A 12,243-nucleotide genomic window follows, 5' to 3' on the forward strand; every position below is an offset into this window, starting at 1 on the left:
AATTTGTCAAGCAAGATTTCCCTTTCGTAAATCCATGTTGACTTTGTCCGATCCTGTCATTGTTTTTCAAGTGCTCTGCTATTACATCTTTTACAATCGACTCTAGCATTTGCCCCACTACTGATGTCAGGCTAACCGGTCTATAATTTCCTGTTTTCTCTCTACCTCCTTTTTTAAGTAGTGGGGTTACATTAGCTACCCTCCAATCCGTTGGAACTGTTCCAGAGTCTATAGAATTTTGAAAAATGACCAGCAATGCATCTACTATTTCTGGGCCACTTCCTTAAGTACTCTGGCATGTAGATTATCAGGCCCTGGGGATTTATCGGCCTTCAATCCCATCAATTTCCCGATGTTTGCTAACACCATTTCCCTACTAATACTGATTTCATACAGTTCCTCCTTCTCACTAGACCCTATGTTCCCCAACATTTCTGGGAGGTAATTTGTGTCCTCCTTTGAACCAAATATGTATTTAATTGGTCTGCCATTTCTTTGTTCCCCATTATAAATGCCCCCGTTTCTGACTGTAAGGGACCCACATTTGTCTTCACTAATCTTTTTCTCTTCACATATTTCTAGAAACTTTTAGTCAGTTTTTATGTTCTCTGCAAGCTTACTCTCATACTCTATTTTCCCCTTCTTAATCAATCCCTTTGTCCTCCTTTGCTGAATTCTAAATTCCTCCCAATCCTCAGGTTTGCTGCTTGTTCTGGCCATTTTATATTTCTCCTCCTTGGATCTAATACTATCCCTAATTTCTTTTGTAAGCCACAGTTGAGCCACCCTTCCTGTTTTATTTTTGTGCCAGACAGGAATGAACGATTGTTGTAATTCATCCATGCGCTCTTTAAATGCTCGCCATTGCCTATCCACTGTCAACCCTTTAAGCAACGTTCCGCAATCTATCATAGCCAACTCATGACTCATACCTTCATAGTTTCCTTTATTTAGATTCAGGACCCTAGTCTCGGAATCAACTCTCTCACTCTCCTTCTTAATGAAGAATTCTATCATGTTATGGTTGCTCTTCCCCAAGGGACCCTGCACAACAAGACTGTTAACTAATTCTTTCTCATTACACAATACCCAGTCTAAAATGGCCTGCTCCCTTGTTGGTTCCTTAACGTATTGATCCAAAGAAACATCATCACGTATACACTCCAGGAATTCCTCCTCTACAACATTATTGCTAATTTGGTTTGCTCAATCTATATGTAGATTAAAGTCACCCATAATTACACTTGCACCCTTATTGCATGCATCTCTAGTTTCCTGTTTAATGCCATCCTCTACATCACCACTGCTGTTTGGGGGTCTATATACAACCCCCACTAACGTTTGCTGCCCTGTGGTGTTTCTTAGTTCCTCCCATACAGATTCCACATCAGGATTCACTGAGCTAATATCCTTCCTCACTATTGTATTGCTTTCCTCTTTTACTAACAATGCTACTCCACCTCCTTTCCCTTTTTGCCTGTCCTTCCTAAGTAATGAATACCCTTGGATGTTCAGTTCCCATCCTTGCTCACCCTGCAGCCATGTCTCCATAATTGCAACTATATCATATCCATTTGCATCTATTTGCACAGTTATTGCGAATACTTCACGCATTGAGACACAATGCCTTTAGGCTTGCCTTTTTAACACTCTTAATCATCTTAGCATTATTTTGCACTATGGCTCTATTTGTTTCTTGCCCTTGATTTCTATGCCTTCCACTTTTGCCCTTTTGTTTCCTGTCTTTCATTTCTATCCTTGTTTCCTCCTCCTCAGTCTCCCCACTCACGTTCCCATCCCCCTGCTATTCTAGTTTAAATCCTCCCCAACAGCACTACCAAATGCCCCTGCGAGGACATTGGTTCTGGTCCTGCCTGCGTGTAACCCGTCCCGTTTGTACAGGTCCCCAGAGCTGGTCCCGATGTCCCCAGGAATCTAAATCTCTCCCTCCTGCACCATCTCTCCAGCCACGCATTCATCTGGTCTATTCTCCTGTTCCTATACCCGTGGCACAGGAAGTAATCCTGAGATTACTACCTTTGAGGTCCAGCTTTTAATTTAATTCCTAACTCCTTAAATTCATTTTGCAGGACCTCATCCCTTTTTCTACCTATGTCATTGGTACCGACATGTACCATGACCACTGGCTGTTTACCCTCTCCCTTCAGAATGTCCTGCAGCCGCTCTAGGACATCCTTGACCCTCGCACCAGGGAAGCAACATAGGATCCTGGAGTCTCGTTTGCGGCCACAGAAATGCCTGTCTGTCCCCTTACAATTGAGTCTCCTATCACTATGGCTCTCCCAGTCTTTCCCCCCCCCCACCCCCGGCTGTACAGCAGAGCCATCCGTGGTGCCACAAACTTGGCTGTTGCTGCTTTCCCCTGGGAGGCCATCCCCCTCAACAGTATCCAAAGTGGTATATCTGTTTGAGAGGGGGATGGCCACAAGGGACTCCTGCACTACCTGTCTGTGCCTACTACTCCGCCTGGTGGTCACCCATCCCTTTTCTGCCTGTGCAGCCATTACCTGTGGTGTGACCACCTCGCTAAACATGCTTTCCACGACGTCCTCAGCATCGCGAATGCTCCACAGTGAATGCACCCGCAGCTCCAGCTCCGTAATGTGGGTAGCCAGTAGCTGCAGATGGATACACTTCCTGCACACTTGGTCGTCAGGCACACTGAAAGCGTCCCTAATTTCCCACATAGTGCAGGAGGAGCATATCACGGGTGCGAGCTCTCCTGCCATGACTTACCTTTAGATTACTTAGTTACTCCCTTTAAAAAATACTAATTGCAGTAGGGGCTTTGTTCTACTCCAAACACTACCCACTACAATCTAAAGTCCTTAATAAATTTCACTAATTAAAAAAAAACACACTTTAGTAGTACTCACCTTATCACTTATACGGTAGGTTTTGAGGGGTTTTTTTTCAAAAATAAAACTTTCCCCCTTTTTTAAGCTATTTGAATGCACTAACAGCCGTTACTTACGCAACCAATCACCTGACAGATTTCCTGTGATGTCATATGTCATTGTAAGTTTTTTTTTCCTCTTTCAAATCTCAGCATGCGCCAGCACGAGAGAGAGAGAGAGGGAGAGACAGAGCCTGCCGCCGCTCCAGTCTCCAGGTAAGTAAGAGTCTCGAGCCCCGCTCTCTCCTTTTCAGGTCCCGCTCAGGATGCAATTCCTCCTAGGTCCGCCTGCCGCTGCTCCGGTCTCCAGGCAAGTGGATGATCAGCCATGATCATTTTGAATGGCGGGGCAGACTCGATGGGCTGAATGGCCTACTCCTGCTCCTATGTTCCTATGGACCATAAACCACAGGTTATTCTATTAAACTCAAGCCTCCAAGAGTACAGAGGTTTAGGTTGAGAATAATGAGATTTGATGCGAAGACTGAGTACATTCTAGGAAAACAACAGTTCACAGCAGACGTGGCAAGAATAGCAAAAGGAGATATTTTGCTTCTCAAAAAAGTAGAAATTTTTGCTTTAACGATGACAACTCTATCAGCAACATCTCAGAAACTGAGTGAGATCAGGAATGCACAGAAAACAGATGAAGTATGTGTGAAAATCAGGGAATATTGCTTCAATGAATGGCCAGAATACACGCCACATAACCCTGTTCTAAGATGAACAGAAGGGTCATCTAAGCAGAGTTGATAATTTATTGATCTGCGTTGAGAGATTAGTTATCTCTACAGTACTGAGATTAGACATCTTGCAGAGTTACTCCAAGGTCATCTGGGTATTACGAAATGTCAAGCCAAAGCTAGGCATTCAGTATGGTGGTCTGGCATATCAAAAGAAACTGAAGAGATGATATCAAGATACATCATGTGTGCTATCAATCATCAGGAGACAAAAGAACAACTTATGTTGTCTTCTTTTCCATCTAGACCATGGGAACATCTAAGTATGGATTTTTTAACATGTTCTTTAGCGTAGTCGATTATTATTCAAGGTGGATTGAAGTTAAACAACTACAAGGTCAAAGTTCAGATGCTGTAATCACATCCTTGAGAGAAATTTTTGCGACATAATATTGTAATATGTGACAGTGGACCACAACTTGCAAATGCATGCTTTAGAGAGTTTACGGAATTATATGGATTTGTCCATATCACTAGTTCGCCAAGCTAATGATGAAGCAGTGAGAGGAGTACGTACTGTGAAGGCATTGTTGAAAAATAATAAAGATCTTCAACTAACACTTTGAATAATGAGAGAGGAAGTACTGGAGGCTCTGTCATCCTTGAAAATGGAAAGATCACCAGAGCCGGATGGAATACATCCCAGGTTGTTAAAGGAAGCCAGGGAAGAAATAGTGGATGCGCTGAGGATCATCTTCAAATCCTCATTGGATACAGGCTAGGTGCCAGAGGATTGGAGGTCTGTGAACGTTGTACCATTGTTTAAAAAGGGTGCGAGAGATAGGCCAAATAATTATAGGCCGATCAAGTTGACCTCGGTGGTGAGTACATTTTTAGAATCAATTCTGAGGGACAGGATAAACTGCCACTTAGAAAGGCACGGATTAATCAGGGATAGTCAGCATGGATTTGTTAAGGGAAAGTCATGTCTTACTAAATTGATTGAGTTTTTTGAGGAAGTAACAAGGAAGATTGATGAGGGTAGTGCTGTGGATGTGGTCTACATGAATTTTAGTAAGGCATTTGACAAGGTCCCGCATGACAGACTGGTCAGAAAAATGAAAGCCCATGGGATACAGGGGAATGTGGCAGGTTGGATCCAAAATTGACTCAGTGACAGGAAACAAAGGGTACTAGTCGACGGATGTTTTTCTGAATGGAAAGTGGTTTCCAGTGGCTTTCCACAGGGTTCAGTGCTGGGAACTTTGCTGTTTGTGGTATGTATTAATGATTTGGACTTAAATGTGGGAGGTATGATTGGGAAATTGGCACAAAAATTGGCCGTGTAGTTGATAGTTGAAGAGGATAGCTGTAGAGTCCAGAATGATATCAATGGTTTGGTGTTGAGTGAGAGAAGTGTGAGGTAATGCATTTGGGGAGGGCAAACAAAATGAAGGAATACACAGTAAACGGGAGGATATTGAAGTGAAGAGTGAGAGACCTTGGAGTGCATGTCCACAGGTCCCTGAAGGTGACAGGACAGGTAGATAGAGTGGTGAAGAAGGCATATGGAATGCTTTCCTTTATTGGCCGAGGTATAGAATGCAAAAGCAGGGATGTAATGCTGGAAATGTATAAAACGTTGGTTAGGCCACAGCTTGAGTATTGCGTACTGTTCTGGTTACCACATTACAGGAAGGACATCGTTGCTCTGGAGAGAGTACAGAGGAGATTTACAAGAATGTTGCCAGGGTTGAAATTAGCAGCTATGAGGAAAGGTTGGATCGGCTAGGGTTGCTTTCCTTGGAACAGAGGAGGCTAAAGCGTGACTTAATCGAGGTGTACAAAATTATGAGGTGCCTAGATAGAGTAGACAGGAAGGACCTGTTACCCCTGGTGGAGAGGTCAGTTACCAGGGGGCACAGATTTAAGGTTATTGGTAGAGGATTAGAGGGGACATGAGAAAAAACTTTTTCACCCAGAGGGTGGTGGGTGTCTTGAATTCACTGCCAGGAACAGTGGTGCAGGCAGAAACCCTCAATTCATTTAAAAGGTACCCCGACACGCACCTGAAGTGCTGTAACCTGCAAAGCTACGGACCAGCTGCTGGAAGGTGGGATTAGATTGGGCAGCTAGATTTTTCGGCTGATGCAGACACTAAAGGCTGAATGGCCTCATTCTGTGCTGTAATTTTTCTATGGTTTCTAAGTTATCGATCAATACTACTTCAGAAAGGTTTAGCCCCATGTGAATTGTTAATGGGAAGAAGTTTGAAGACTCAATTTCAAACGCTCCCAAGTACACTCAAGCCACAAGTATGAGCAGAAGTCTTGAAAAAAGTGAGGGAGAGAGGGGATAGAGATTGGTCAAATCAATCATAAAGATGGGACAGATGTCATAGAATGAGAAACTTATCGGACATCCAGCCAGGGGAATCAGATTGGGGTCGAGACCAAAATCGGTATGGAGAAGTGGTTGGACAATCACCACATCCACGATCATACATTGTCGAAACTGATCAAGGGATGATAATAAGAGACAGAAGATCATAGATGATGATACCAAAGAAGTAGCAAATATAGTAGAACCAATCATCTCAAGGGCTTGATGAACCAGTAATGCTGGAATCAGCCATCTAGCCCAGACAATAACCCGAATGAAGAACTTGAGTCATTCAACAGTTCTACTCAAGCACTGCAGAGTCAAGGAGGAAGTAGAAGACTCAAAACCTCAAACCCCTTTGAAAGAAAGAACTCATTATGGCAGACTTGTGAAAATGCCACAGTGAATATCAATGTGAAAAGAGAAGTCAGAGAATTGGGGGAGATGTAGTATAATGTAATACAATGGACATTGGGTTGTTACTGGGCAGGTTATGTAAATAGACTGTGTACATCATCAAAGGAAGTGATGTAATGTAATCGGTACAGAACTTCGTGCAGAGTTGTAGATGAAACCTTAGATACAAGATGTATAGAATAAACTCCCATTATTTTAACCATCAGACTCATATATATTCAGTACTAAGCCTTGATAGTTATCAGAACATGACACAAATAAGCAGGAGTGAGCACATCATGTGCTCCCTCCCTAAAAGCACAGTGGGTGTACCTACACCATATGGACTGCAGCGGTTCAAGAAGGTAACTCATCACCACCTTCTCAAGGGCAATTAGGAATGGGAATAAATGCTGGCCTTGTCCCAAAAATGCCTTCATCCCGTGAACAAATAAAAAAGAAAACTATAAAGTGAGTTGTGCAGTAAGGAAGGCCATGGTGAATAAGCACATTGGACAGAATTTCCCCAGCCAGGTGGAAGCGAGTTCCAAGGTGTGCAGGGTGGGAAAGTCCTGGGAAATGTTGTTGGGTCGGGATTTTGATGTCATCTTGACCCGAGAAATGGTCCCACCGTTCAGGCAGGTACTAAGGTCAGAAGATTCCGTCCATTAGAGTCATAGAGTCATACAGCACAGAAACAGGCCCTTCAGCCCATCATGTCTGTGCCGGGCATCAAGCACCTACCTATTCTAATCCCATTTTCCAGCACTTGGCCTGTAGCATTGAGTGGGCTAGCATGCTGAACCAATACTGGTGGCAGAACAGAGAGCTGAAGCAGCAGTGGGAGTGGGCATGGATTACATGAAATGATCAGGAACTACTGTAACATTTCAATTACACTTAGGGACCTTAAAAATAAGTGCATCAATTCTGGTTCCTCCCAGCCCTATACTGCACTCAGTCTGCATACCACACAGTTTGAGAACCAATGCCTTAAAAGGACGATTTAAAGCTGAAGCCTACGTTCATTGCACTTCTAACTTTGCCATCTGTTCCTTCCATACAATCTATTGTTATCTATATACGATTCTGATTGTGGTGGGACTAATGCACTGTTAATTCAATCCCATCGCTCTACAGATCGGCTAACACATCATTTAAAACTTTATAAATTAAAGAAAGACCCAGCCAAATTGTACCATCTATTAACCCCCGAATGAGGCTAACCAAATCAGGTGTCTTTAAATCAACAAATTAACTCTTTAATTAGAAGAACTAAATTCTTAAACACTATGAAGACATAAACAACATTTAAAATAGAAAAAATAGGGTCCTTGCAAATTTAAAGTCCAGTGTTGCTTGAAGTCCTCACAGAATGTTGCTTGAAGTCCTTGCAGAATGTTGCTTTCCTTCTCCAGCAAATTTCAACAATTAACGACTTGCAAACACTTTCAACAGAATCAATCTGACTTTAGAGTTTTTGAGGGATAAAAGATTGTCACAGTCTAACTTCCCTTTCTTCAGTTTAAATTACCAGAGATCTCTGTTTTGGCTTGATTTTTTTTTAGAATTTTAAGAGATAATAATTGAACAGACTAAATTCCTATTCCTTCAGTTTAAATGGTTGAGAGCTCTTTTTCAGGTGTGCTAAACACCACAGCTGTGTCCTCTGTCTGTATGCCTCTGTGTCTGTGTTCTGTTGGAACAAATTGTCTTCAACTAAAAGCCAGTTCAAAACTGAATTATAACAAATGTATCACATGAGACTCACTCCCAGTGGCTGTTCCTATGGTAACGAGAATGCACCCTTTGAATCGCAGTCTCCAAATGGCTGTTTATAAGGCAACAAAAATGCACCTTCCTATAACTCCGAAGGCTTGCCAGCTCTTAAAGCAATACTGATCCCTTGCAAGCCTTAAAGGCAAACCGCATATTTCGAGAAAAAAAAACTACAGGACCATGACACTATTTTGAAATAACAATATGAATACCGGAGTCTCAACTCATTCTCCCGGAAGGAATCTCAGGAGGTTAAAACATCATCTTTTACAGAAATACAGATCAGGAAGGTTACAGATTCTATACATGGTCTGAATTAAACTCAATAAAAATGGATTATTACCAAATGGCCTCAGGTGAGAATGTGTATGTGTGGATGCTGGGTAAGATGAGGGTTGGATTGGGTTTGATTCTACTGAATTCGATAGTGATTCGCCTGCCAATATGTACTGTTCATATTGACACATAAAGAATGGGCACTTGGATGAGACAGTAGGAGGCCACTAATACCTGTAAACCCCAACACGGGTTACTGCGCCCAGCAAATGAGTGGAAACAAATGGAAGAAAAATATGTATATGTTCAGTTTAGACTCATGCTATGATTCTCTTTTTTTCCTACATTACAACAGTTACTACACTTCAAAACAGTATTTCATTGGCTGTAAAGCGGTTTGAGATGACCAGTGGTCATGAAAAGTGCTATATACATGCAAGTTTTTTTTAACCACTAGACAACCATGTTTGATTAAAACAATGGTGTTCAAGGGAGGCATCATGACAACAAAATATAGTTAATTAAAATAACCTGCTATTTTTTATGTTTTGTTTCTTTTTGCCAGCTGCCAGTTTACCTTGTGATAGCATCGGAAATATGCAGCTCGTTCATCTGAAAACTTCTCCAGTCGTTTTGGGCCTTTACTGGATGCCTTCTTTAGCACAAGCCAGCATCTCTGGTAAATCTACAATGTACAAAAGCAAAAGAAAACAAATTGATTCAGTGCTTTCTCTTGTAGCTTGTGATTATGCTGTACTTAAGAGAAAAAAAGCTATAGCTAAAGCAAATACGCTACTGAGTTGCATTCACAGCAATATCTATTGTTGGAGTTGCTGACTTTCAGGGGAGACTATTGCACTCTTCAAAGGAGAGCAGGGAGTTCTGCCAATATCCTGATCAACATTCCTCTCTGAGTCAGTTATTTATCTGTTGTTTGTTGAGCCTTGCTGAGTGCAAATTCACTACTACATTTAACAACTACCAACAATAACTATATTTCAAAAGTATTTCACTGGCTGTAAAGTGGTTTGGGACATCCTAAGGATGTGATAAAGCATGAAATAGATGCAGACTCTTTCTTTTGACAATTCAATGTTATCTCCTTTTCTTGCTGAATAAAGTATATAATCATTCTGTTGCTCTTTGCATTGCACTTGCTTTCATTCTAAAATATACATGAAAAAGCAGAGTTTTGGATCTCATTATTTGCCAATTTTCACAATGCACTTGCTGGGCAAGGGTGGCTTTCTCTCCATTTTAGGAAATAATGATGATTCCAGTCTAATTATTGTCTTCTATCCTTGCAGCAGTTTCATAGAATGAAGTAGATTAAGAGAGTAATGGACACGATTACTGATGTGGAATAATCACTACCATGGACCAATTTCCTCTTTAATATACTTTGCACTACAAGTATGTAAAAAAAATCAAGGGTATCTGACAATTTATAACAAAGCATATTCAATTTTTTTTCTCTCCTGTATAATGTCTGTTATGTTTATGCTGGATTGCTGAATATTTCATATACCTGATTTATCTCAGAGCAATACCGATATCACACTTGTATTAAATCACCAACTGGTTTATTTACAGTACTCTAAAATATCTCAGCACTTACAAAAATTCAGTACAATGCCTTCTCAGAACAGTCTGTCTCTTTTAGTTTCAGTTTAAACTCTTAAGCTCCACCCATAGACTTAAGCAATCAAGCAGAGTGAACACTGATCAATGGAAAAACTAATACAAACAAATCCAGATCAATCAAACATTACATTTTTCCCCTTTTAACTAAAGACATTATTTTTAATTAAAGTATTCTATGCAACAAGCATATATACATCAAGTTGTTTCTTAATGTTCAACTTGTCTGTTTTCTTTAAGTACAAAAATATTCTGAGATAGGAAGGTCTCTTAGGTCTGCGATTAGATTTATGAATTTAAGGTTGTGGATCTGTTTGATCAGCATGATGAGGCAGATTATTAACATCACTCAGAGCAAAAGGAAATGTATCCTCACAACCACTATCCTCAAAATATCCTGGTCTGCTTCCTATCAAATGTCTCACATTCCAATTGGTGTTGTCATCCAATAGATAAGCATTGGTACCAAGCAAATGTTTATTCTGCTTTGGACCTGATAATGATGAAGCAGGTTTGTGGTAGCAATTTGGCTATTTGATTCGAACCCAATCTCCAACTTTAAAGTGTGGTTCCCTTGCACCTGTACGATTGTCAAATTATACTTTTGTTTTACCTTGTCGCGTTGCGATTTCACCTACTTTTGTTCTGACATTCTTGTTAACTGGTAGTGATGGCTTAAGAATGGTCAGTGGCATGTGAAAGTTACGATCTATCATAAGTTCAGCTGGTGTCTTTCCGGTCAGAGAGTGTGCCGGCTTTACTCCAGCGGTTGTCACTCTGTAACCTAGAAAGTCAATCTCAGATGCCACAAATATGCATTTTTCCTTATTGAGCATTAAATTGTGTTTTTCAAGTCATGTGAGCTCAGCAGATAATCATTGATCATGTTCAGCTTTGTCCCTTCCATAGAAAACGACATCATCAAGTAGGTTGAGCATCCCATCAACATCTGACAAGACTGAAGAAATGATCTTCTGGAATGCACTAGGTGCTGAACCTAGTCCATTTGGCATTCTGTGGTACTAAAACACAGTTTCATGGGTTACAAAAGCTGTAAGGTATCGACTTTGTTGTTCTAGAGGTATCTGAAGATAACTCCATTGCATATCAAGCTTTGTGAAGACTAAAGTCATGAAATGATGCTGACAGTTCTTGAATTGTAGGAAGTGGATACTTGTCTGGTTTGATAGCTTTGTTAACTGTCTTTAGGTCAATGCAGAGTCTAAGTTGACCATTTTTTCGTCGTGCAATGACTAGATTTGATATCCATGGCGATGAGTCAATTCACTGAATGATATCATCTGCTTCCAGTCATTCCAACTCCTGTGACACTTCAGCATGGATTGCAAATGGCAAGCATTACAAATTTTGTGAAACTGTTCAAATTGATGTGTCAACGCGAGGAACATGACAGTATCCTTTGATTTCCTAAATCCAGTAAATAAGGAAGGATACTGGTGTGTATAATCTGCATTATCAATCCCATTAATGTGTGCTCCATTGGAGTCTTCAAGCTTGAATCCAAGCCTAATGAAAAGGTTTACCCCCATAAGGTTTCGGCCTTTAGCTACATAGAAAGTGAACCTGTCTAGGATGACATTTTTGTAGCGTACTGGGACTGTGATTGTCCCAGAAACTGGAATGATAGTGTCGTCATAAGCTTGAAGAGTGTCTGTCTCAGGAGTGACAGAGAATTACGAAAATTACCGATGGTAGAGTTTGTGACTCAAAATAGATACTTTCACGACAACATTGATAAGAAGTGACACTGAGATGCCTGCAATCTTGACTGAGCACTCCTTAAAATGACCTGGTGCTTTACTTTTTGTGATGGTAAATACCTGTTGTTCCTCACTCTCAGGAGGATGCTCCCCCACATGTTAAACTGATGAAGTCTTTATCTTCAACAACCTGCACATCTTTGCAAAATGGTTCCACTTTAAATATGAATTACACCTTTTTCCTCGAGCTGGAGATGGTATTGTGACTCGATGAGCATTTCCACAATTTGGGCAGAGTTTTGAAGGTAATTGACCATAATGGGGCAAGTTTTGCTGAGGTCTTCTTGTCTGTAATCCTTGCACTGGAGCTGGTTGGGCAACCCTGAGTCTAAGGGTGCATGTGTGTGTAACCTCTTTGAATCTAACATGGCAGATTCGATTTGGACTG

General features: G+C 41.0%; 1 protein-coding gene across 1 annotated transcript in view; it reads right to left on the reverse strand.

The window, feature by feature from the left end:
- LOC137378458 (docking protein 5-like) overlaps nt 1–12,243 on the reverse strand; it is a 521,247-nt gene that overhangs the window by 250,689 nt on the left and 258,315 nt on the right. Inside the window, exon 2 of the mRNA XM_068048788.1 lies at nt 9,011–9,118. Coding sequence (XP_067904889.1) covers nt 9,011–9,118 — 108 coding nt within the window. The remainder of the gene's footprint in view (nt 1–9,010; nt 9,119–12,243) is intronic.

Source organism: Heterodontus francisci, chromosome 16, assembly GCF_036365525.1.
Source record: "Heterodontus francisci isolate sHetFra1 chromosome 16, sHetFra1.hap1, whole genome shotgun sequence".
Classification (NCBI taxonomy): domain Eukaryota; kingdom Metazoa; phylum Chordata; class Chondrichthyes; order Heterodontiformes; family Heterodontidae; genus Heterodontus; species Heterodontus francisci.